General features: G+C 43.6%; 1 protein-coding gene across 1 annotated transcript in view; it reads right to left on the bottom strand.

Annotated features, from left to right (window-relative positions):
* The window catches only part of efna3b (ephrin-A3b), a 60,438-nt gene extending 33,193 nt beyond the window's left edge, over positions 1 to 27,245 (bottom strand). Inside the window, exons 1-2 of the mRNA XM_035164704.2 lie at positions 26,823 to 27,245; positions 26,351 to 26,577 (exon numbers count right to left, since the gene is read on the bottom strand). Coding sequence (XP_035020595.1) covers positions 26,351 to 26,460 — 110 coding nt within the window. The 5' untranslated portion in view covers positions 26,461 to 26,577; positions 26,823 to 27,245. The remainder of the gene's footprint in view (positions 1 to 26,350; positions 26,578 to 26,822) is intronic.
* Between the last annotated feature and the right edge of the window lie 311 nt (positions 27,246 to 27,556).

The following is a 27,556-nucleotide window of genomic DNA, read 5'->3' as shown; positions in this document are numbered from 1 at the left end:
GAGAGGAGATGGTGGATGTTGTGTAATTGCTTACTGATTATTAGAATTGTCCCTTTCATTGATTGGGAGCTCTGTCTTTTCCAGCAAACTTAATTTCATGTTTTGCAATCAAATCCTCTGTGCACCAATGTCAAGCAACATGAATGTTGAGCATCCATTTGTCGTCGTGGCTAATCTACTGTGAAGATTATAATTATGTTTTGAATTTTTTTTGCAATTATAATTTTCCAGCCATTCCGTTATCTGAGGCTGTTTTCCTCTCTACATTTCCACACGAGTCCTGAAATGTCTGGTGACAATCCAATGATGATGATATGGTATTGGAACAGGTTTCCACCATGTTTACAACTTTCTGGAGTCTTTTAAGATTTTTATAAATAAGTTTAATTACTTTTCAAAGCTTTTTTATCATTGTTTTAGCTGAGGTGACAGTAAAGCTGCTTTCAGACATGCACTGAACTCAGCGAGGGGCTGTGCATTTTTCAGAAATTTTCCAGCCTGGCCCCTGGTAAAATTCACTCCTTGTGAGAATACAGCAGGAAAAGGACTGGGAAGAAGATTCACAGGGAGCAAGTGGGATCGTTGATGACGTTTGTAACGCAAGACGGACGCAAAAATGTAAAAAAAAACTAAAACAATACGAAAATCTCAGAATGGAAAAGAGGTGCCATGCAGGTAGGAGACGCTGATTGTGATGTCAACTTGGAAGGACGACGAGATTCGAGAGCTTTTGGTGACACGGGTCGACGCCGCTGTTGATGTGCCGTGATTTCCATAGCGTAACTTACATGTTATGTTCTGCCTCCTGACTGAAAGGCAAAACCCCGGAAAATGTCTGGATCCCATTTTCTGGACATTTCCCAGAGATCAGAAGTGAAAACAGCTTAACAGATGATTGTGCGGTTGATGTTCTGCTCCCTGACTTTTCCTGTCCAAGTGGCAAAGATTTTTTTAAGAAGCTTGGGAACCCCAAACTGTTTCCATTTTGTGGAGAATGTGGTGGTCGAAAGCATTTGCTTGATTTAAAGTCTCTTTCAAATATTACAACACAGAGATGCCTGTTTTCATCTGTAACTCTGAGCATTAATTTACCAAAAGAAACATCTTGCCTTGGTTTGTTTAAAGATTCGTGTTGCCCGTCTGGTGGGTTGTGATTTTCCAGAGCGCAGCCTCACGCACGTCGAAGACAAAGAAGAGATTGTTTTTCCCCCTTAATTCACAATTTATGCATCCCTGCCTTCTTTTGTCTTCCCTCCTCCAGACTCACCATCTTCTTACAGCCTCTGCACATCTATAGTCCACCCACACTGCGGTGGTGTGATTAGAAAGGACAATGTGGGTTTGACTGACAGCTTCACTCTCATTTTGCGGCACCTGTTTGGGCGGGATGACTTGTTGACCTACCGCCGTTCTTATTGGTATACGTAAGGTTTTGTGACAATTCCCACAATGATCAAGTCTAATCAGCCAAGGGAAGGAATCAAAAGAACCTTTTCTTTATTTAGAGAGGAGAAAAAGTAGAAACACCTAATTAAGGGTCTAGTTTTCTGTTTTAAATGTGTTGTTTGTTCATGCTTCATCTAAAAATGAGCAGATTTATACGAAAACACAACCTGAACTTGTTGTTGGCGAAACTCCACATACCTTAATGTGAGAATGCTGATGCAACACTTTAAAAAAAACAAATAATTATTGGCTTCCCATTCAGACTGACTGATTACTCTCACTGACTGAATAAGATGCCTCCACTGGGGTTTTCTGTGCCGTTTGTAACTGAATGCGATTTAATGAGCCTGAGAGGTGTGGCGAGAAGTACTTAAAAATGTCTTTAGCCATGCATCTTGAAATCGAATCAACAAAGAAGAGATGAAGATGTAAAATATGAGAAGAAAACACCAATCAGATTGGCATCGCTCTTTAAGTTTTGCCTGGCTGGTGAGAATATTTACTGAGTGAGAGCAGAGAATGATGCACCACCCACATGGTTCACATTGCAGTTGTGTAAATACAGTGGGTTCTGGACAAATGACACGCATGAACCCGACTCAACTTTTTGCTCAAAGCAGCAGCATCTGGCAACTCTGTGTGTCGGACAATCAGCTACATCCATGTTACAAACAGCAGCTGCTTTCAGACGTGCACTGAACTGCGGATATTCTCCTGAAATGAAATAATATGATGAGACTTGATTTCTTTTTCCATCCCTTCCTATTCTGTCCTTCTGGTCTTGAACCACTTCTCCTCTCTGGTTCCCTGCAGTCATTTTTTAAATCGCCATCACACATCATGTCCCTCTCTTCTCCGCCATATTTAAACAATTCATTAGGATCATCTTTCAGAAAAGTAAAAGTTCAAAACTGATGAATAAGGATTACACTCTGTGCCATTAGGTGACAGGGAGTGGCAGTCATTAGCTGGAGATATTAATAGACAGGCTATTAACGTAGGACGGAGCTCTGTGTCAGACCGTGTTACAGTTACACTGACTTTCTGTCTCCTTCCTCTGCCTCGCGCTCTCGCTCCGTTCGGTGCCTTCCCGCTCTCCCCCAACGCTCTGTCGTACTGCTTCGCCCGGCACCAGCTTATCCAGTCTGATTCCCTACCTTGACTCATTTATGCCTCTTCTCTCTTCCCCCTACGTGTCTCTCTCACACGCACACGCTCTCTCTCTCTCTCTCTCTCTCTCACCGTACGTTGTCGCTGCAGGCCCAAATCACTTCCCCGTGGCGTTGTCCATCTAATCCTGTTTTCCATCATTCCGCACTCTCCTCTCTTTCTTCACACTCACATCATCGTGCTATTTCTCACCATAAATTCCCTACCACCACCCCCTTTTTTTGGTCGCCACGCATCATTTAATAATACACTCTCATCCCCCTCCGACCCATCTTTTCCTGTCTCGCTCTCGCTCGTTCACTTCAGCCATGAACACACTGATGCAGATGTATTAGGAAGAAACAGATTTTGTGTCAATCCGGCTTCTAGCCATCCTTGCGTCTTAAACTTTGCCATCCAAGCTGAAACCATTTTAAATAAAACAACTAAATCTCTTCTTCCTTCTTCTCAAAATTATTTCTTCCAAAAATTGTGCTCCACCATCATCGTCTGATTCTCAAAGTAAAGATCTGTTCTGTCGTCGAGGACCCTCTGTGATCGCATACAACCAAACACTACTGATATTGGAGTCCGGTTTTATGGCGCTACTTTAGCTGTGTGTGTGTGTGTGTGTACGCAATCTTTCCACAACCTTGACAAATTATATGTTGTTTGACGGCTCTAGGTATCTTGATTTTTTCTCTGCAAAGTATTCTATAAACCTCACATCACCGACACAGCTGTAGAAACAGAATTGGTTCAGACTTATGGCTCCAAAGTGTTTTCCACACACGAGGTACAACTGAAATGCTCAATTTGAGTTCTTGGTTGTAAAATGTAAAGAGTTGCCTGTAAAGAGAGATCAGGGAGATGACTCTAATCAAAAGTTGAATAACAGTTGGGTAATTCCTTTCTCACCTTTGGGTCGTACCATCACTGATTTTATTGAAATTTGTCATGCTAATCTGGTCTCGTCACATAGAACCGAACTTTTGTATCAAATGAGCAACTCAGCAGGCCAAATGGGCTCCTCCCTGACCCACCAGATTTCGTGGATATGTGTTCAGTTGTTTTGTCGTAATATTGCTTTCAAACAAACATACCAACCAACCAACAATCAAACAAACGGACAGGAGTGAAAACCTCCCTCGTGGAGGAATAAGCCAGAGATAATAAGGTACAAAGTTGCTGTGAGCTGCTGAGCGGAAGGAAGAAGATAACATCATGTCCAAGCCTGAGCTGCCTCACTCAGAATCACTGTGGGTGCAGGTTAAATGCTGGAATGACTTGACCCCGGAGACCAGCGTGAAAGTGAGGAGCGCTCCCTCTGCAGCTACGGCTGTAGAATGAGAAACCAATGCTCAACTTGAACAATCTCATGGGTCTTTTATGAAATATTTCATCTTGAATTTGTTTTATAAAATTGTATTAGGCTGACATTAGACCGACCGACTGCAATACTTCAAAAAGAGAAAACAGTGTGATTATATAGAAAATAAATAAGTAAAAGATGCTGTATTTTTCAGGTGGAAATCATCTACTTGGTACGAAACGACAACAACAAATAAAAAGCAATTCATGTTGACATAAGTTCAGCCTTTCTCTCCATCCTTTGTCATATACTGCTTCACCCATAACCTCTGTCCCCTCTTTATTCCGTACTAACGACCTCTCTGTCCATCTCTCTATCTTTAACAAATTCCCTCATTTCTTCCCAATCATCTTATCTCTCCGCTTATCGCTCCTCCATTGTGATCTTGTGACCCCCCCAAAGAGAGAGAGCGAGAGAGAGAGCGGTTGAGGGAGAGACGGTTTGAGAATGGGAAATAAGAGAGAGGGGGAACCCGGAGAGAGCGGCTGAGGGTGAGGTTTCGATTTTGCAGCAGACAAATAGGCTGACTTTACGTAGGTAACCTCTGTAAATGGGTTTTCGATCTCTAATTCTCAACAGATCTCTATAAACGATTACATAAAGAGGCGTGTGAGATAGAGGACAAAGAGAGAGACACAGAGAAGAGGACAGAGAGGAAGTAGAGAGAGGTCTTAGATGAACAACTACATTAAAATTGACAAATCACCTCACAATTTCCCGGTGGTTTCTCTCTCTGGTCGATGAATCAGAGAATTTACACTCACACTGAGTCCTACATTTAACAACACACAAACAAATATACACAAACAGATATACACATATGGTTGACGCTAAATATAGTCAGATGTGTGACCCAATAGGTTTCCTATTTTTTTACAGCTATTTTCATACAAACTCCAGACAAATATGTGATCTAGATTCTCTTTTGAAATGATTCATCTTAATAGGGTGTTAAACCTTTTTAAGGTGAGACACAAAGATGCACACAGACACTTTCAAACCAGTAACTGGTATTAACATCCGTCCTGAGTGATCCAATCAGACCAGGTACAGGTTTGAACGGGTGGTCTGGGACACGTGTGGCCACATTTTATTCGCCATGTTGTGAACACAAATACCTCCTGGGCCACATATGAAAGATCGCCACCTGACGTCCTCTGACCCGTATTTAATCAAAAATAATTTTACGCTTCTCAGTGCCCATAAGTTAGTAACCACTGCTACAATATCAACACTGATCACCCTTTAATTACTTTTTTCCTACCATCCTGCCTCCTTTACTGACACACACACAACACACACACACACACACACACACACACACACACACACACACACACACACACACACACACACACACACACACACACACACACACACACACACACACACACACACACACACACACACACACACACACACACACACACAAATGACGCACATGATTATTTGCATGTAGAGCAGGAAAGTGAGACTTGACCACAAGTGGTCACAGGAGAAACATTCAGATGAGAACAGACACGCTGTTCACTCATGACGGACGTTGACAGCAGGTCTAAACATGGCCTTGGAGCAGACATGTTCACCGGGAGCAAAAAGAAGAGTAACAGACTGAGGCGGTCAAAACTTGTAGTGTTGAAAACAACTTCATTGGGAAAGCAACACATTTCAGCCAGTGGGCACTTGACTGACTTAGCATTTCCCTCCCATAACACGATCAGACTCACAATGGATAAAAACAGGATGAAAATCAATGCAGCAGAATCAGAGGTATCGCCTCCCTACCTCCAATGCAACTTTACCAAACTATCATCGATCTATCATCCATTTTTTATGCTTATCCGATGCAGAGCAGTGGGGGGGTTGAAGTCCATCACACCATCGATTGCACGTGAGGTGGGGTGCACGGTGAACAGAAGATTCAAACTGACATCTACGAGTTCAAATAGGAGTTTGCGGTTCACCTGAAAACTCTTCTGGAGAGTCTGGAGGAGACTCGTATACACACTGGACGAACTTCATTCAGTGAAACAGCAAGTAAAGAATTGATTAGTGTATTTATGTTTGAAACACTATGATTTCATGTACTATATAAATCATTTTTAAGATACAATCGACAGGACAGAATAATGAGTGTGAAAGCAGGAGCGTGAGAAGAGGTAGACATGCAGCAAAGGGCCGAGTCGGAAGTGAACAACCGGCGAACCAGGGCGGCCCCATTTCTATATTTTTACCGAATTATACATCTGGTGCTGATCTGTCTATGACTAATAAATCCATTTTGGGTTAAAGTAACTAATTAAGCTAAAATGCAAAACATTTGCTGCTTCTCTAATGAAAAGTTTAGCATTTTCATATGAAATTATACAGCAAATTCAACATCAACCATTTGCCACCTTGGTCTCTGCAAAAGTGCAATTGAATTTTTCACAATTTTCTATCGTCTATCTTTACAGTTAATCTAAAAAAGAAAAAGTAATCAACAGACTGATCAATAATGGAAATAACTCTACATCTAAAAACTGCAATATGTTCTAGATTAACACGCGACCTCTCGTGAAAAAAACACGCACATTAACACGCAGGTAATCGCTCAGAAATCACCTCTATCTCATTTCAAGGAGAATTTGTCTTTGGTTCGTCAGTGTGTGAATCAGCAGATATAAAGTCATAATGACGGAGAGTTGGAAGGCGGTGGAGAGGGGGAGAATGATAGAGAGAGGTAGCGCTCGCCTTCTTCTCCTAATAAGCCTGATCAGTACTTTCTGTTTATTCTGTCTCCGTCCCAAATTGCTTCTAGGTGCGGCTTGTTCAAAAAGTAATTCTCCTCCACCATATTTAATTGTTTTATTGTGTCATTACTTCATGTTGCCGGAGCATTAACACGCCGCACATTCCACCGTGCCTATTAAACTGTAATGGCTCTACAAAGCAATATACGTTGTGATCAGATGTACACACGCACACAAACACCGGCACAACGCACACACGCCATTAAGCGCCAATGGTGCTGGGGATTGATATGAGGCAATATTGCGGGTGAGCAATCTGATGAAGTGTGCAGAAACAGTCATTAGCTGAGTCCTCGTCCCTGCTCAGTTTACCACACACTTAACGTCTCAACAAAAGGAGCCGCGTTGCTTTCACACTGCAGCGGCTTCTAATCATTTGCAGAAACACTATCAGAATTACAGCATGCACACGCGCTCACTTTGTCAGTCACTTACACAACCTGAAACACACAAACACGCCGGTGGCTCTCGGCTGTTGAGGCAAACTGTGGAGAGAGTTTGAGAGTAAGTGCATACATTACGGCGCGTGAGTGTGAGCTACAGAGAGAGAGAAAGCCTTAAATGTTTCTGTGAGTGTGAGAGGAAGTAATAAAATGAGTGGAGTGCGTTTGTCTGCAGCGAGAGGGATGATGGATTGTTGAGGAGCGGCAGGTGAAGCCGAATATCTCCCTACAGCTCCGGTCATAAAGCAAGAGAGCAGCCTCCTCTCCAACAACACAATGAGATCAAATAACCTCCAGTGCCTCTGAGCACACACACACACACACACACACACACACACAGACTTACACTCCGAGGTGAAAGCAGCATCAGTGGCTGGTACTGATATTCAGGCTTCCTCTGTTTTGAAACATCCATCATATTCTTGAGCAGAAGGAGAGGCAATGAAAGCATAAAGGCAAGCACTCTGACACACTCCTCGCCCCCCCCATCCCTGGCAAAAACACATATAAGCTTGCATGCATGGGGAGCCCCACACACACATAAATACACAGCCATCCGTGAAGTGTGCAGCTGAGAGGAGGTGAAGTAAGATGAACAAGCAGGAGAGGAGGTTGAAGTAGAAGAACAAATCCGAGTGAGAAGAGGGGGAAGGAGAGAAAGAAACCAGAGTGCTCGAGTGGATGGAGGGTCACTGATGGGAAACACTCTCCAGCACCATGAGGGGGATTAGGACCCAGGGAGTGTGTGTGTGTGTGTGTGTGTGTGTGTGTGTGTGTGTGTGTGTGTGTGTGTGTCCAATTACTTGTCCAGCTTTTCAGTGGTTAAATTTAGGGTTAGGTTATTGGTAAGTGTTAGCGTGAGATAGGCAGTGGTCATGGTTTGGGTAAGACTGTGTGTGTGTGTGTGTGTGTGTGTGTGTGTGTGTGTGTGTGTGTGTGTGTGTGTGTGTGTGTGTGTGTGTGTGGACCATATTGAGCCTGGACCTTTGGGAGGGAGGACATTTTGGGAAAGTGAGGACATTTTGGTCTGTCCTCACATTCTGACCAACTTTCAAAAGACTATTGAGCGTTAAGAATTGCTTTTAGGGTTAGGGTTAGAATGGAGAGTGATTAAGGCAAATTCCTAGTTTCCGTATTTAGCAGTAGACTGTGGTCCTCGCAACGTACTACGCATGGGTACAAAAAATATCCACCTATTGAAAAGGGATCTGTGGAATCTGAGGAACGCCAATCCGATGGAAACTCTCATTTAAGTATGAGTGGAAACATAAGCATGCACATGTGACCAGACAGAGTATGCGACTGGTGACGGACAAGGAAGGTGGAAAGTATGTTTAACGCTTTAGGGTTAGGCATTTAGTTTTTAGGGTTACAGTTAGAGTAAGGGGCTAGGGAGTGTATTCACTAAGATAGAAGTTCAAGGTTTTGTGTGTGTGCATGTGCGTGTGTGTGCGTGTGTGTGTGTGTGTGTGTGTGTGTGTGTGTGTGTGTGTGTCGTATCTCTAACTCCTAACTCTAACCCTGACTAATTGCTTGACCAGCTTGTCAGTGGTTAAGTTTAGAGTTAGATCATTGCTAAGTTAAGCATTTAGGTTAGGAAAGTGGAGGTCATTGTTCGGCTAATCTCTGTGTGTGTGTGTGTGTTTGTGTGAAAAAGACAGAAAGAAAGGAGGAATAGCATCAATCTTGCCGAGTCTGATCGTTTCTTTTTTTCATAACAATAAACCTGTGAGCAAGGCATTTTACAACCAGCATCTGTCACAAAGCCTTGACACCACCACAGTCCTTCTCCCTTTCTGTCCCCGACAGTCATTAACCGGCCTCTCTGACTTCTCACTTCACTGTGGCATTGTGTGTATGCGCTCGTTTGTGTGTGTCCGTCCACATGTGAGACTCCCCATTGCTATACAATGTGTGTGGAATTTCATGCTATAATCGGTTGGGGACCGGAACACACGGCAAACAAAGCGACCCACACAATCCCTTCGCATACACTCACACACACAGCTTTACAGAGACACACACCTTCCGAACAGACTGGTGAGATGCAGTGAGCTTTCAGATTCTGCACTTTGCCCTTTTCTGCAGATGGCCAATTACATGATCAGATGTTGTCCCGCTACAGCACGGCCACACACGAAATGCGACATGTTCAAATGCTCTCCCTCCACGGAAGACACACAGAGAGAGAGAGAGAGAGAGAGAGAGAGAGAGAGAGAGAGAGAGAGAGAGAGAGAGAGAGAGAAAATCAGAGAACGCCGGATCATAAAAACCTCCACCAGAATGGGTCTAAGGGGCTAATTTAGGATTAGGGTGCCTGATGCTAAAACTGCCGAAAACATGCTCACATTGATATGGAAATGTGACCAATGTAGCGCTGGCGTTAATGGGTAAAAAAAGTTATTTAACTGGCAAAAAAAAAAAAAATAGTGCATAGTACAAGCGAGCATAGACACACGGAGAGAGATATATGCATATGAATGGCATGCGAGAGATCTGTCCCCAGAGCTTGGTTGTGCCTATCAAAGGCTCGACTCTCCCAGAGACCAGTCGAGGCCCAGCATTACACACTTAGCATTAGAATACATCAATGGCAGAGAAATGGAGGCACGCAGGCTTTCATACGCCGAGAACCCACCTTCAGCCTCTATCTTCTCCTTTTCACTCCCTCTTTGGTCCATCCCAGCCCTCCTCCCCCACCGTTAGCCCTCTCCTATTATCTCCCGCTCCTCATTCCCCCATCTCCCTCTCCGTCTTAAGACTCCACCACCGCCCCCCCTTCCTCTCCAGAAGGAAGCCTTTTTAACCGTGACCACAACTCCGAGCTGCATGGACCGTGACCACATAGCCATACAACACCAGATAGGCTGTGTGTGTGTGTGTGTGTGACTGACATAAAATAGTCATCGTTAGGCCTGCCACTGCTCAGTCACCCTCAGTGTTGTGAGCGTCTGAACAGCCTGTCTCCAGATCCCGTTCAGCTCTGTAGGGTTCGCTGCCTGGTCATCAGCATTCACCCCGACACTCCAGTGACTAACTGACAAACTCCTCTTAATGGAATCAAACTTGGCCCATCAGACGTGTGTCAGTGCATGTGTTTGTGTTTGTGTGTATGGGCCCTCATCACTTGTCTGTCGATACCCAGAGACAGACTTCAGCCGGAGAGCAGACGAGAGGAGCGAGAAAACCCAGCTCTCCTTTTCCTCTCTAATTACTAATGACAAACCTGCTACCAAGAGTCAGTCTGGCACCTGACGACGCATGATAACCTCTCAGCTCTCTGCCAATACTAAGTGACGGACTGGAGGCCATCTGCAAGTGTGTGTGTGTGTGTTTGTGAGTGTGTGTGTGGGCTGAGTGACAGATTAAAACAAGAATGGCAAATCAAACTGCGCCCTCCTGCCCCCTCGGGCTCCGATTTCCAATGACAAAGCAAGAAGTCTATGGCCAATATCTCACCTGTCTTCCTCATCTTCGTTGCCCTTTTACTTTCCCCATCCTTTACTTTTAGCCATCGATTTTCTCCTTCCTTCCTTCCTCCCGTCCTTCCACTCTATCGCATTCTCCGCTCCCTTCTGCATCATTTAAAAACCCGCCCTTCTCCTCCAGATCATCCATTTCCTCCCCGTGGCGTAATAATGAGGTTAACACTGCATTGTGGCTTGTACTCTGACTGGCTAATATCTCTAATTGCATTGTAATGATATCAAAGGCCATCTACAGAGTGTGCCATGTGATATAATAGTCCCACAACGCAGGAAGGTTGAAACCGGTGCACTCTTCTTTTACATGGCCTCCACTCTGCAGCTTTAGTGTTTTTCCATGCGACGGAAACTTGTGACGTGATGCTCGAGCAGATATGGTACCTCGCACCGATACTAAAACAACACTTTCTTTTTGGATAAATAAAATAGCACCAATGTCCATGTTCTAACTCATGTCAATCAGTTACAGCAGCTTAGTTCAAAGTTCACATATCACCATTAGAAACTGGTTGCACCAAAGTTGGTAGTTCTAAACATGCCTGGTTGCAGCTTTCTTTCTAAAACTGTAAAAGTGATTGAGGCGTGGCAAGTAAAGACCGGCTGCTGGACTCGCACAACCGCAGGGGTCATTGACGATATCGTGAACATACTTTTGTCATGATCGACAAAGTCACCTTCATCGATGAGTCCCAGTCGCCGCTGCCACAGAGCGCTGGTCGCCTGTTGCTGTCCAAATCGAAAATAAAATCGGACAACAATTCTCATCCCTGCACATATTTAGTCTGAACCAGCAGTTAAAGCCAACAACAGCAATGTATGAACTGTTTGGGTTTCAAAGTTAAAGGGGGTTATGGAATATGGTCAACACATCTGACGTCACACTTGATCAAAAAAGAAATTGCATTTCTTAAAAAGTAAATAACATTTCAAAGCCACGTTTGCTTAGTGTAATTGGTTTTGTCCCACTTAATCTAAACTGTATGAATTCAAATATCTATTCATGTATATATAAACCCATATCTACATTTGCAAATGTTTGGCAGATAAGTTTAATATTTGTTTTGGTTGTTAAAGTTATTTCAAAACTACTGCTGCCACTTTGACTTTGACAACACTGTTTCCTGGAACACGACTTCACCCTTAATTTAACAAGCAGTGACATCGCTCAGGTTTTTCTGATGCAAACCAATTTAGTCAATCATTTGTCTGGGACTTGAAGAACTAATGACAGACTAAAGACAAACTCAGTAATGGGTTCATGAAAAGCTGGTGCAGCTCAGCCCACGACAAGTTTGCCTGTTTGTCAGGGAATTATAGATCTTTTTTCTTTCCATGTCCTTGATAACTTTTGTTTTTGATTGAATAAAAGAAGTAGAAATCGAATGTCTGAAAACAAAGTAAAATGTTAAACATAGTCACAAAGCTGTAGAAGATTAAATAAAACAGCAATCTGAAAAAATTATTATTCAAACTGTGACGAAGAGCAAGCAATCAATGTCAATGTCGGGTATTGGCAAGTTTTCAACATTCCCTGCTGCTGATGCCTTCTGGTCGGCATAGAAGACCTCTTGAGGTTAAAATACACAGCCTCACACCTGAGAACAACTTTAAATATGAAAACTAGAGTAGGACAGAGAGATAAAGCAGGAACGAGACGTATACAAACAAACACTGGCTTGAATGCGCCTCGAGACACAGGTTCACGCTACATGAGCGAGCTTACACTTCTTCCCTTTCGCATTTAGCATTGACTCCCCACTGAATAGCCCTGTGGAGGCGCAGGGGCGATGCTAACCGGGAGGCACTATCGCCAGCGGCCCTGCTCCTTGGCGGAATGGCCACGGCAGCATTGATATGGTAATGTCCGGGACGTTTCAGGGCCAAAGCTTGGGACCGGAGGCGCTCTGTGATCCTCCAAGCCCAAAAAGGACAGATCTCTAGGGCATTGTGATTTCCCCAGTCAAGGCCCTGAGTGATCAGGATAAGCCCGTCCATGCCGCTTTAGTGCTGTCACTCAGCCGCTATTGTGGTCATGTGAACGGCAATTTTCATCACAATTGACCTCAGTTTTGGCAGTACTGTTCTGCAGGGCCCTCCTTTCTCTATTCTTCGGTGCCCTCCCCTTCTTCCCCTTCCATCAATGATTTTTTTTTCCTCAGTCTACTCTTTTCTTGTGTGCTCTCTCTCTCTCTCTGTCCCCTTTTTTCTCTTCAGCATCAACAGAGGCCAAACAGATATGACCAGCGCAGAGTTAAACTGGTCTCTTTGCTTATCCACTCCCATCTCTGCAGCACCATCCGCTCTAAGAGGAGGCCGTCGAGGAGCCTTTGATTATCTGAACCGGTACTGTCGAAAAATTACAATGCGCAATGCAATACATATGCTGGGATTTACTATTCACCTCAGGGGGGAGGAAAAACACTCAGCATGTGTGGTTTCAGAAACAATTTATAACACACACAGCGAGTGGGCGGATGGGTGTCATCATTTGGCGTTTTATTCATTCACAGTTTTGCAAACATAGGAGTGTATGGTTTGTGTTTTCCTGTATGCTGAGGGGTGGATGCGTGTGTGTTCCCCTCTTGCGCCGCTTTATTTGATCAGGGCTGGAAGAAAATAACAATGAACTCCCATGAGGAATCTGTAGGAGGTAATGACAGATATTGTCCCCATGAAACGAGTTTTCCCAACGTGTGTGTTTGCGTGTGTAGGTTCGAAAGTGAGGAATATGCATATGTATGGGTCTAATACATCTGGGTAATGTGTGTGGGTGGTATGCTTGTAGCCTGTGGGGCATTCACATGGCTTTTCTTTCTGCACCCCCCCACACACACACACACACACAGACATATATATGCACATACTAGGGTGGGAGGAGAGTTTTCCTGGCTGCCTAGAACTCTGCTCTATCAACACAACACATCCCATTTCGCAACATCTCCTCCCACATCTCCTTCCCCCCCCTCCACCACCTTTATTTCTCCCTCTCCCGGGAAGTGACACAGAATTCTTTTTAACTGCAGTACATTCATTACACCCCCCCCATGCACCACCACCCCCTCCACCGGCTTTTCTCCGCCAAGCCCTTGTACTCTCCCCTTCAATCGTACATGTTGAAATAAAGTCAGAGCTCCGGCAGCAGCCCTGGACTTTCATTAAAAACATGATCGTGGAGCAGGAGCGAGACGTCGGCTGTGTGAGATAGTAAACACTCATTCATATGCAGTTCTTACTACGGCGGTGCGAGCAAGATCCCTGTGCCTCAAAGCTTCGGAGCAGAGAGCAGCGCCTACAGACACCGTGGGTGTGAGCACTGAGGCCAACCGGCATCACTAGCTCTCAGACATCCTCATTCTACCTTCCTCCACTGACAGCCACTGACTCTGTGCAGTGTATATATAGCTATACAAGTAAAAGCATGTGCACGTAAAAAAAAAACTAAAAAAAAAACTACTAAATTGCACATCAAAAAGTCATGAATATATATATATGAAATCTCACACACACACACACACACACACACACACACACACACACACACACACACACACACACACACACACACACACACACACACACACACACACACACACACACACACACACACACACACACACACACACACACAGAGAGATAATGTTAGAAGAATGGAGAATACCTATACACAGCAAGTCAATAGACATTTGTCAATTGTCATTTAACGCAAAGTTGCAAATCAATGGCTGGGGTTGCTTCGTGGTATTGGATTTTTCAACGACTGTGAAGGGTAAATTGCATTTTTCAGGAATTTAATTCAATGCATGAGACAAAAACTACTTTTCCGTTTGGGTATTTAATCAATGGATGATGATTTCTCAATAAATTCTGCACTCCAAAAACATTTGTAGTACTTGATGCTTCTCTGTTTAACCAAACAACCTCCTGTACTCACCTCATTAGCATAAACGAAGTGGGTCACAATGGATCGAAATAACTTTTCACTTTCTTTTCAATACTATTTCTTAAAAGTCAATATTTATATGATTATTGCAAAGTAAAACTAAGATGGCACTCAGTAGGAAACCTCCACCAAGGCACAACAGTCCCCTTATGAAACCTCAATTTTTATTTGATCTGCACCAACTACCACATACTCATCAATAATAGTTCCCTAAACCTGCCTAATCTTTTTCATCCAGATCCAGGAATTATTCTCTGATAAATTAACGAAAATTATGAAAAACACTCAATGTGTGGATCCGCACCAAAATTTCAAGGGTTCTTTCAGGATCCTAACACCAAATTCCGTAGTAATCCGTCCAACAAGCAGGGCTGAAAACATAACTTCATTGGCAAAGGTAGGGCTGAAAATCATTATTAGTTTTTGTATCAATTTTTGCAATTCTAATATTTTGCATTTTAATGCTAATAAGAACTTTGTTTACATTGGCTTAGTAAAACTTTTTGTTGATTGACTTATTGATAAATAAACTTACTGCTTCAACCCACTAACATTTTACCATAATGATTTGAATCCATATAATTGCTGCTAGTCACAATTTTAATTTATTGATTATTTGTGGGGGGGAAAAAATAAATTTCCAACAGCTCAAGATCATGTCTTAACATGACCTTTCTAAAAATAAAAAAAACATTCAACAACAATATTAAACTGAAGTATTTGAAGACAAATCCCTCAAAACTAGCGATGAGAAGCAGCACATACTGGCTCTTAGCACGGAAAGAGCTGGCCAAGATGTAAAGCCAAGAACAGGATCCCTCATAAAGAAACAGCAAGAATCTCAAGGAAAGAACACACACACACACACACACACACACACACACACACAAACACAGTCTACACACATACGTACACACTAAGAGGCTCATTGTCTGATCTGAAGAGAGACTCGAGTAGTACGATGATGCAGTGATGGACAATGAGGACGAGAAGAGGAAGTGATGGCGAGAGGCCGAGCCAACAAAAGAGGCAACAGGAGAGACTGAGAGGCAGAGCGAGGAAGGGGAGGGCTGAGCAACAGATACTCAGCTAGAGAGAGAGAGAGAGAAGGAACAGGCTGAAACATCCAGGAGGAGTGCAATGTCTGTAGGACGCCATCGATCCAACACTGACAGAAATAGACAGCCAGACCATAACCAACAGACACACAGACACACAGACACACACACACTAATACACACATATTCACATACATTCTGAACATAGACAGTTTGAGACCAAAATGAGATGTTGCATTGGCACCGGTCACAAAAGTCTCTATGTGTTCGCCAGAGATACTCAATATATATATTTTTTGGTTTGTTGCACCTGAGATCTGTCAACAGCGCCACATGAATTATTATATTATTCATGTGTCCTGTATATTTTAATTTGTTTCCACCTTATTCCAATCATGCTCCTCATTTCTGTACTTCTCGCCTTAAATTGCGAAACAGATTCATTTTCTAACGACAGTTTGTGCACTTACATTAAAGTACATCTGTGCACTTCGATAAACACACGAGCGTAAAACCCTCAGCGGGACTATAAAGACAAAAAGTAAGTTAACCTGATAATTTGAGGGCACTGTCCCAGTCTGACATTAATCTTCTTGCAGCAAACAGACTTTCTGTGAGTAAACAGAGACGCCAGTCTGCAGCACTGTTCTTAACTGAAGTTTATATTTACTCAAGCTTTTTTGTACTTCCACAGCAGTGATAGGTGCAATTTGAGAACATGAGATACTGTGCAAATACAATAACATTTGGTCAATATGACGGAAATCATTATCACAATATTAAAACAAACATTTCTTTGTCTATATCACAATATTGAAATTAATAAAAAATAAGTCAAGATAGATTCAAGTGCATCAGACTGACAAACTTTACATATGTAAAACCTACACTTTAAATGATTCATGTTGTAGTTTTAAATTGCAATCTGCTTGGAATGATGAATATGGATCAAACTTGTATTTATAAAACTATACTTTCTCCTGAGCTGAAATGATTTCCAACAGAAAAATAACCTGCAGCAATTTCTATAATAAATAAATTGTCCAAGTGGTGTATTCAGCAAAAAGATAATATTTTATGGTTCCAGAATTTTTGACAAAAAAAAAAACACTCTTGTTTATTATCATTGTAAACTGAATGATTGGAGGTTCAATGTTTTGTAAGAAAATAATTGGTAGTTGTAATCAATAATCTACATAATCATTAGTTGCAGCCCCGATGACCTTACTGTGTTATTCAAAAAAATCAATGGAGAGTTTATTTTTTACTTACCATTAGGGTTCATGGGATTATTAAATTATCAGAAGAATAATGGTCAAGTATTTTGACAAAACAATTTTTTCAATTATTATTCAAACAAATGTTTTCTTTTTGCTTTGGGAAATTATAATTGCATTTCGTCCTCACATTTTACTGACAAAAAAAAAATGCAACAAGTGAATAACTGTCAGAATAATTGATAATGAGAATAACAATTGGACGCAGCTCTACACACATGACCCCTCATTCTACACACAGAAACGATACACAACAGACGACCTAACACTTTAGACAAACTATGGCACCAAAACCCCGACACCAAACAGAACAGCACTGCAAACCACTTCAGCCTGATGATCACACTGTAATCTCCTGTCGTGAATCACAGATTTACTGACTGTTTTCCACCGACACATCAGACCAGTTGACTGTCAGTTTTACCGACTGCAGGAGAGTGCAGCGTGTGTAGCGAACGTTTCTGCCTCCCTCCCCTGGCCTGGCTGGGGCTGATTAAAGCCCTCTGCTGAAACAAGGTCATAATTCACTTAGCCATTTCCCAATTTCCGCATAATTACCCTGCTGCTTCACGAGCGCGCACGAACACACGCGCACGCACACATTCGCACCGACGCTCAGGCACAAACACATTTCCTCTCTGATTTGTGTCATTACTGAGAGGAGAATGGTTAAAAGGTTCCAGAGTTGGCGTCTTAGTGACAGCTTAAATGGATAAAACCTCAATTAAAAGACTCTGCCGCTCTCTCTCTCTCTATGTGTGGATTGAATAAGCATAATTCTGTGTCCTCTGCAGTCTAGTGAAGAGAGGACCCTGTCTTACCCCCCCCTCTGGCTGCTAAATCACCTTTGCAATCAAGACTTTCTTAGAGTTCGCCATAATTGATACAGGAAAACCTGTTACAGAGAAGCCCTCTTTAGAATAACACATTTCCTGTCCGCTCACAAGTCAGATCTGAACTTGTTTTGATGAACCGATAACGACATCCATAATCAAAGCTCAACAATAAGCATCATTTCTGCCCAGCGAGCAGTGACAATAGAAGTTGTTTCTGCCAGTGCAGTGGCTCCCCTCCCTGCTGCGTCTCTGTCCATGTCCTGGCTGTCGACAGTTGATTCCTGGCGTGTGTGCGTGTGTGCGCGCGTGTGTGTGTGTTTGATGAAAACAGCTGCATTCTCACATGCGACCGTATTGTCGTTATGAGGAGGATTCCTAATTGTCACGTCAGTAGAGTTTGTTAACGCTAGATCAGGCCGCTCTGGCTAAGCATATGGCCTCAGACTGCTGCTACGCCACTATCATTAGCCACGTCACAAACACACCATATGAGCATCTGGTGTGTGTGCGAGTGTGTGTAACCCCCCCCAACAGTGCTGGCAGGGAATAGAGTTGACGTCACATAGAGCACACTGGCTTACAAGTACAAACACACACACACAGGTTTACAAACCTAACCAGGACCTCAGAAATTAAGTTTAGCCTAATTGGGAACAGGCTTTGGTCCCCATAAGGTCTACTGGTCCTGACAAGGTCCGTGCTTACCGGGTAAGGTCCTAAAGAGGTGATGAAAACAAGTACACACACACACACACACACACACACACACACAAACATACGCACACACAATGAGCGCCTTCGAACAGCTTGTAAACCTGACAGCCTTATGAGCACCTGATTACACTGCTGCAGCTTAGGCATCAGCTCAGAGAATAATGTTAATAACAACAACATTGGGTGTGTATCTCCCAACATGTGTGTGTGTGTGTGTGTGTGTGTGTGTGTGTGTGTGTGTGTGTGTGTGTGTGTGTGTGTGTGTGTCTGTATTCCTGTGTTGTGCCTCCTGGCCGACGCTGTGGGATTTGTTCTCTGTGGATAATTTGTTCAAATTTAACACCTGGCTGAGGAAGATTAATTCTTTACCTAAAATCTACAGCGGTCATTCAATGATTTGGCGGTCAAGAAAATCCATCCGCCTCAGACGGTGCTTTTTTAACTTAGAATCAGCACGACTGACACAGCTCCTCTTCTTACTGCAGTTAGAGAATTTATTACTGAGAAAAACGAAGAACAACACCGACCTGAAAAGATACATCGGTAACTTGAGTTTTCCATGTTTTTACATTAACCCTGAAGACACTTTCCTGTGATGAGCATTTGTTATTGTACAATCATTCTGCTTATTTATAATCACTAGGTGAGTGAAGAGGAAGCACAGAGGAGTTCATCAAAAATCTGAAATCATAAACCATGTCAATAAAGTCTTGGAGCTGGACGACAAAGAAGTCGAAGTAGTTGTTTGCGCAAAGGATTAATGGAGAGGCTGCAGAAAATAAATGTATTTACAGGAATCACATAAGTAGCCACCTGTCCTTATATCGAGGACCACAATGAACTGGAGGTGAACACAGAGTCAGTCTATCCCCTTATTTCTGTGCCAGTTGTTTTTCAGAAGTTGATCCCGATTTTGGCTGCGATCTTTACAGCTTTTTCAGTGGAAGCAAACAGCCGCTCTGCTGCTGCCAGCGTGAATTCGACTGGTGCAGCCAAGCAGTTAATGTGGACAGCGACAGAGTCGGGAACAGAAAAAGAATTGCAGCAAGTTTGGAGCTTGCCACGTTTTTCACACCTGTTCACAGCTGGACGGAACACGCGTGGCTGTCAGACTGTCAGGAGTTCTGGACAGTCGCAGTGGTTTTTGGCGACGTAGGCCGGCCTTGTCCTAACACCTGAGAGGAGCTTTTAATCATGTTCAGACTGTCCAGACAGCGTTTCTGAGAGTCAACGGCAGCCTTAACACAAGGGAGAGCGAGGAGAGTAATCACTCACACTCTCAAGTCACACCTTTGGGTAATTTACACTGTCCAATCTAACTGATGGCACAGGGAACTCCACACAAGAAAGAACCAGAGCTGGGATCGCATTCATCAAGCATCACAGATTAGGAAACGTGCCGTAACCCATTCAGAAGTCTGAGTGTTTCATACTCAGACGCAGAGATAAAACCATTTTATCGGCTTTTAACTGACAAAAAAAGTCTGTCAGCCTCAGCGCTGCTCTATAAGCTGTGAGCGGTTCCCAGCAGGTGGCAAATGATAAACATACATGCACATTTCTCCAGACGCCAAAATATTAAACACAAGAATATTTGATTTCAAACAAGAATCTAAAGACGCCGATTGGATTTAATATTTCAAATTTAACGTGACTGATTTTATCTGGGGTGCCGCGCTCCATCCCAAGCTACACGCCGTTCATGAAATATGCAGCAATTATATGGGAAATAACTGTTAGATGTGATGGGGAGGGAAAGATTCTGCATTCATTTATGACTTTCTGGGATTTTGGCAGTGTCATGAATCACATAAATCATCACTCTAAGCTCTGATAATGATACCTCCCAAGTAAATCCATATCACTTTATCAACACATATTGGCTCTGCATGCACTGTCCTTGATGATTCAGCCAAATGACACACAAACCTGCGCAGACCTTGAACACAGAACGACAGCAGCACCAAAATATCATTATTTAAACCTACAGTTGTAAGAAAGTACTAGACCAGAAAAACATGTTTTAGCACAAAAAACGTTTCTCATATACTAAATTTATTTGGGTTGCTCGTCCATATATATATATTTCCACTTACTTAAACCTATTATTTTTCTATTTTTCACTGTCTGGCAGAGCAGAACATTTGTGTGCAGCTCTCAGCTTGTGAATTCACTGCAGCCCACCACGCTACACCCCCACCTCCCTTGAGGTTGGCTACCAAAAATAAATTCTCAGAAGGTGGGAAACACTAGTGACACTATTTTCTGTGTTTTATTTCCTTGTGCCTGCAACAACTATCTAGATCATCTGGCCGTTGTACATTGAAACTCCTAAATTTAACTAATCACCACTTGTTTCACTTGATGATTATGATTATGATTACAATAAAATAGTAATTAAAGAAAAATCGTCTTTCCTTGCTCAGCGTGTGTAGGATGATTCATTAAAAATAAAAAAAATAAAAAGAGAAGCAGCTTAATCCTTGTCTGAGGTAGAAACGTTTTTCAATTCCAGCCAAACATTCGGATATATACAGCCTGCAAAGCATTGCCACTGAGCCACCAGCATGGAATCAGCAGTCACTTAAATCAATACCAATCCTCGACCAGGCATTTATACCTGTAAGACCCTTTACTTCGTGTCAGGCTTGATCGGAATTTACCCGACTCAGTTTCTGCTCTCACATAAGCTTAGTCTTAGCGCCGTAACATCCCTAAAATCCCTATGAAACACACTCCTGAGGGTCTAAACCATTACACTGACCAGTTAGCGTTTGATTCAAACCAGCCCGACCACAGAACATCCACACCCAACGCTACGCTTCAGATTAGCTCAAAAGGGCATTTGAGGAAATGAAAGAACAGCAAGGAAAACAGGGTGGGCTTGTGCTTATGAGAATCTTGTGTGTGTGGAAGTTTATATTGCATTTTAAGGTATTATAAGAAGAATGACACTAAAGAGGTTTTGATCAAAATCTAAAAGTGTGTTTAAAAGAAAAGAAAAGGAAACGTGCAGGTGAGCTGAGGTGAAGGAAAACCAGAAACCTCAGAAGCGAGGCGACATATTTTCCAGCACTGGAAAGATTTAGTCCAAGTTAATTTGACAGTGAAGGAGTCTCACAACATTAAACCGCACCGTTCCCAAAATACCAGCACCCCAAGAGTGCTTTCCCATCAGGCAATTGGAGGATGAGAGAAGAACAGAGGTGGGAGCACACTCCTGAAATATAGCTCATCCACAAATAGAAAAGAAAAACAAGGATAAAGGACAAGAAAATAATTCATTTTTTAACTCCTTTCTTGTAAATGTCCCTTATTGCTGGGCGCACCGAGCAGACAACCTAACCTGTCCAATCAGAAAAATGTATTTTCTCACACTCACACACACACACACACACACACACACACACACACACACACACACACACACACACACACACACACACACACACACACACACACACACACACACACACACACACACACACACACACACACACACACACACACACACACAGAGAGAGAGAAAACCACTGGATCTTATTATTCAAACAGTAGTAATCCATCACACAGGTGTTCCCTACTGCTTCTAATTAATGATGTCTCTATGCAACTGTCTGCAAACACCACACCCACACAACGCCACGCAAACCAGAGGCCACTCTCTCGTTCACTATGTGGCCTTATTATTCGTTACTGCTATCATTGGTCTGATCACTCGGCGTAACTGTTGTGATGATCGAGGAGATTGTGCGTTTTGTCGGTACACGTCGCACACACACACACACACACACACACACCACAGTGGTATCTGACATACGTAGCGGCCGCACAAACGTCTGTGATGGATGGGTTGAACACACTCGCTCAGCCAGGCCTTGTGATGGTGAGTGAGTAATACGCTGCTTTGTGCAGATATTCATAAATGTAAATGTTGTTGTCCTAAGTGGGGCTTGGAGACAGATAGGTTTGTGTTGCTGTCAAGGGGGATGGTTGATTGGCCTGTTTAATCCTCTCGTCTGCATCTATCTCTCACACACACACACACACACACACGCACACGCACACGGCCTTTGCTATGGCTAATGTGAGAACTCAGTGTGTAGATCAGGGCACCAGCCAAGCATTATCATCATTATTATGATAACTCTCCTCCCCCCGCTGTATTACAATTCAGCAGAAAAACCAATCTGTATTCCTCCTGATTTCCTCCCTCCTCAAGTCTTTCAGAGTATTTCTTCCTCTCTGCCTCTCTCTTCTCATATTCTTGCATTATTTCTCTCCTGCCCTGCGTGACGTGTCTCTGCGCACTCTGACGAGCTGGATGAATATAAAACAAGTTCCACCTTGGCTTCGATTACCACACATATGCATGTGAATTTATATGAGGGGGAAATTCTGCTTGCCATGGCTGGCTCAATTCCAGTGGCATGCGCTGAGGTGACAGTGTCATGGATACACAAACAAACAAACAAACATGTAAACCCCAAGCACACAAACCCATCTAGACAGTGGGTTTATTCAAAACCTTAATCGCTTCTGAAATATACAACTGATAAATTAAGAGATATCACCAGAAATCTATTATGCAGATCAGTCTGGTGCGTTATTGGATCACACACTTGCACACGTATATGCATGTACACACTTCTGCACACGCACAGACCCACACTCACAGCAGTGGTTAATTGCCAGGTGGTGGGGGATAATGTGTGATTTAACGGACTGATGGATTTGTTTTTGTTTGAGTCACACATGAGCGAACAGAGACATCTGTAATAGGGCAAACACACGCACAAAAAAGTGCACACCATTATACACACATTCGTGCCCAGGGATATCAGTGACAAGTGACTGATAGGCAGCGGCAAGAGCCTCTGTGCAAGATGCAAACACAGGAAATGATCCATCTTCTCAAAGTTTAAAAAACTCCAGAGCAGGGACATGTGTTTGTGAGTGTGTACACACATAATCCTAAATTTATGCAAATACACTTGTACACATGCACAGATGTGAGCGTGTGTGTGTGTGTTCATGTGTGTGAAGCAGTTAATCCTTGGTAACAGTCTCAGCCTGTCTCTCGTGGTTGATGAGTCGCTCGGGGTCAGACGCCAGTTGAGAAACTGCAGGGTCCTGAGGCTTTACAATGTGTTTACCATTCAAACTGACAACTATACTACAGCTTATTACTGGCCTTCTAAAACTCAACACTGCAAGTTAGAGAAACTCCAGAGAGGCCCGTTGCCAGCGGCCAATGACGCGCCAGCCAACCCTACAAACGCTGCATGTTGAGTGCCGTGAAAAAAATAAAAGCTGTGAATCGGATCTCTGCCATTGAAAATGGCTCAAACGTGTATGAAAGAGTAGATTAGATAGGTTATCCTGCAGTTTATCTCTCTTTTGTGTGCCATGGTCTGTGGACCCTTTGTCTCTTGATTCACTAAGTGGACTGAATTGAAAAAAGTTCTCCCCATGCACTCCCTGCTCATACATTGTCATTGTGAATGTGTGCAGTGAGACAGCGAGAGAAGAGAGAGTGAGAGTCAGAGATGGGAGGATCAGGGATGAGGCAGGTCCACTGAGATGCACGGTTCTTTAATTAACCGCAGTCTTTTATAAAAGACACACAGATACGAAGGCTCACACTGCAGGGGCTAAGAATATTCTGCCGCTGGGGTGAAAACAGTAGTGGCAGTGAACGTGTGGAGAGAGCGATGAGAGACTGCGGGGCTCTGCAGTGCTCAGGCCCTGGACGGTCAGGTTAAAGGTTAGAGCTGCCCCAGACGCCTTTACTCATCCCTCTGCTTTGCCTCAAACACCAGCTGCAGCTTCATTTCAAGCAGTAAACACGACAGAGAACAGCTGACATATCAGTTAACTGAGGATACAGTCTACCAAGGTTAAAACTGCTCGCGTTACGTCAAGCTGATTATACCGAGGTCCCGGGTTCATCTTCCTTCCCCTTCATGCCTTGAGGCACTTTTTTCCACACATTTTATCTTAATCAACTTCTGTCTCTCATATGAAACCCAAAGGTGGAATTTCATTAGCATCAAATTATTACTGGGGGAAAAAAATTGAAATTGAAACCGAGAACTCTTTACATTAAGAGTTGCAGAAAAATATCAGCTAAAATGCACCAGAAGCGACTACGCACGGAATATTAGTTTCTCGATAATGTGCGGAAATAATTTTCTCACATTCCAGGAAACTAATATTGTTTGCAGAATCGCAGCACAACCAATAACCTTATTTTTTTCCTTCCCCTATTACTTTACGCAGCTCTTCGTGTAAAGTAATTCTGCTGCGAGGCATAAATTCACTGGCATCTCGTGGTTTTATTTCACACAGTAAACTAAAAAATCGTTGGCTTAGAGTTATTGTGGAAGAAAACAAAATCAGTTTTCGCGTGGTTTACGTCTTTAATAAGCGGCGTCGTAAAATGCTTGTCGCCGTGCATGTGGCTGCTCATCTCAGGAGAACAGTACTTTCTAGCGAAGGGGTAAATTCCACACACTGAAGTGTCGCCTGGCAGCCGAAACATAGCTCACACATGAGACAGGCTACTCTGCAAGATGGAGAGCGAAATGGAAGGAGTGTGTCGGTGTGTGTGTCATGCGCTCTTGTGCATCACCGAGGCCGACAATTTAGGTTGGTTTATATTTTTATTTTGCTTGGATTGTTAACTCCGTGTAGCGGCCTTGGGTACAATCAAGGGCTCTATATAAATCCAAGTTCTTTTTATTTATTATTATTGATTGTTGCACTACTTTATGACCTTGAAATAGATGGAAACTTGCTGAAACGTCCACTAATCCTTAAAAATCGAAAACTATTTCAGGTCAATTTAAGCATTCGGTTACAAATTAGCGACAAAATGTCTGCGGGGCCACCTGTGCATTTAACTAATGAGATGTGGACAAACACATTATAACATGGTGAAACACAGATAGTGCATGAACTTACAAGATTGTGAATCCTAGGAGGAGAGGGGATCAGTGTGTTGCTACAGACCGACACTACATTCTTAGGAATCCAGCAGCAGAGCCATGGACTCACAAGGACAGTATTAAAAAGGCAGCTTTCAGGAAAAAAAAAGAGGGGGACAGAAGAGAGAAAAGCTTTTTCACTCGGATCGAGATAGGGCCGAGGAGCGAGGGATTAGAGGGATAACAAAAAGGCCAACGGACGGAGTGTAAACAAGAAAGGGGGGTTAGAGGAGGATAGAAGGAGAGAGCAAGTATGGAGAGGCAGCGCAGAGGAGAGATTGAATAGTGACACTGCTACAACACAATGGGGTCAGGATGAAGAAGCGCTCCTAATTGAACCAGATAGAGGAGAAGACAGAGATAGAGCCCCTGAAAGACTGAAGAGAGGAGGAGGAGAGGAGGAGGAGAGGAGGAGGATCACATGTGACTCTTTTTTGCTCTTTCTACTCCTCTACCATGGAAGAAACTTGATGAATGGCAGTGGGCACAGATTGGCTGGATATGTCCGAGCAGCTGTGCATGTGAGGGTGTTGAGAAGATGCTTAGGGAAGCACCATGACCCCACAGTCTGGGGGTCTGCACACTTTAAAAAAAAGGGGGTTTCAGAGTTTGTGTGGATCTAAATCATTTCTTCCACGTAGAAAAGAGAAAGTTACATTCCGATGGAGACACATGCAAGAAAAAACCCCTGCAATAAATCACAAAGGTTTGAAGGTATGCGGCTGACACATCTGGCAGTTGCAGGCCTAACATCTGTGTTTCCCTTCCTCTTTAAAAACAGGTGGAGGAAAGGGATCATGGGAGATCACACACACACACACACACACACAGTAGGAAAGGGGGTCTTACTGTATGTTGGAGCTGTTCCAGTAAACCGAGTGTCTATTGGCTGACACCTGGAGCACGCTCGCCCAGGTGAGACTCGTTAGCACCCAGAGAGGCAGCGCCACCACAGCCATGCTCCCCGTCTCCTCTCTCGGCCTCCGTCCCCCTCCTCCTTCCTCGGTCTCCCTCCGGCCACTCTCTCGGTCCCTTCACCCCACCAAACCACGCGACTCAAACATCCCAGCAAATGCCTGGAGCAGACGGGAGGAGACACAAAAAGGAAGAAAAAAGCTTCATGCATGCACACAAAAAAAGACAGGCTCTGGTTAATAAGTGTTGTAAAACTCTAAAGTCTATTGTCCCCCCACCACCACCAACCCCCTTTTTTCTTCCCCCTATACAGCAGACATAGCCCTCCCCTTCCTTTTAAAAAAAAAAAAGATCCGTGGGGCTTCTAACAAGGGGAGGAGGGGGGTCCTTGGTCCTCTCTTCTCACCGGGATCTGCAGCTTCTGAGCCCGCCAGAGGAGCGTGGGAGGCCGGTGCGCTGGATCCGAGCGGGAGGTCGCGCTGGCTTCCCCCGGGCATGAAACGGATCCCGTCCGGCTCCCTCTGGGAAAGAGTTGCTTACGTGAAGATGAAAATTGAGCAAATCAGCTGCAAAAAAAAAATTAATAAATTGCAAACAAGTCCTCCTCTTCTTTCTTTCTTTCTTTTTTTCTCTAAGTCTGCTGCAGTTGTCTTGCCTCCTTGCTCCCCAGGTGTCCGGGGATGCGGTGCACGCACGCCGGGCTCCACTGAGCTTCAGTAATCGCTGCAAAACAATTCAAGCAGCTACTTTCATTAGGTCTCCAGGACTCTATCCGACAACCATCGTTTACGGTGTGTGCAGCCTGCCAGCCCGTCTCTCCTCCAGTCTCTCCTCCCCTCTCCCTCTCCCTCTCCCCCTCTCTCTCTCTCTCTCTCTCTCTCTCTCTCTCTGTTTGGTAGGCAGCACTCGTTCACTTTGTGGCTCCTCCCCCAGCCGGCGACAGAAGCGCATTCCTCCAATATAGTGACCGAGCTGCAGACCAGTGTTGCCAACTTGTCGACTTTCTCGCTAAATCTGGCGACTTTTTGTTGTCAAAAGCGACTAGCGACAAATCTAGCGACTTGTTCTGGTGTTACTGGAGACTTTTCTGGTGTTTATTGGAGACTCTGACGTGAAAGCACGTATCGCTCTGCAGTTGCT

This window comes from Hippoglossus stenolepis, chromosome 8 (assembly GCF_022539355.2).
Source record: "Hippoglossus stenolepis isolate QCI-W04-F060 chromosome 8, HSTE1.2, whole genome shotgun sequence".
Classification (NCBI taxonomy): domain Eukaryota; kingdom Metazoa; phylum Chordata; class Actinopteri; order Pleuronectiformes; family Pleuronectidae; genus Hippoglossus; species Hippoglossus stenolepis.
Note: the sequence above shows the minus strand (reverse complement) of the source record. Positions and strands in the feature narration are given on the sequence as shown.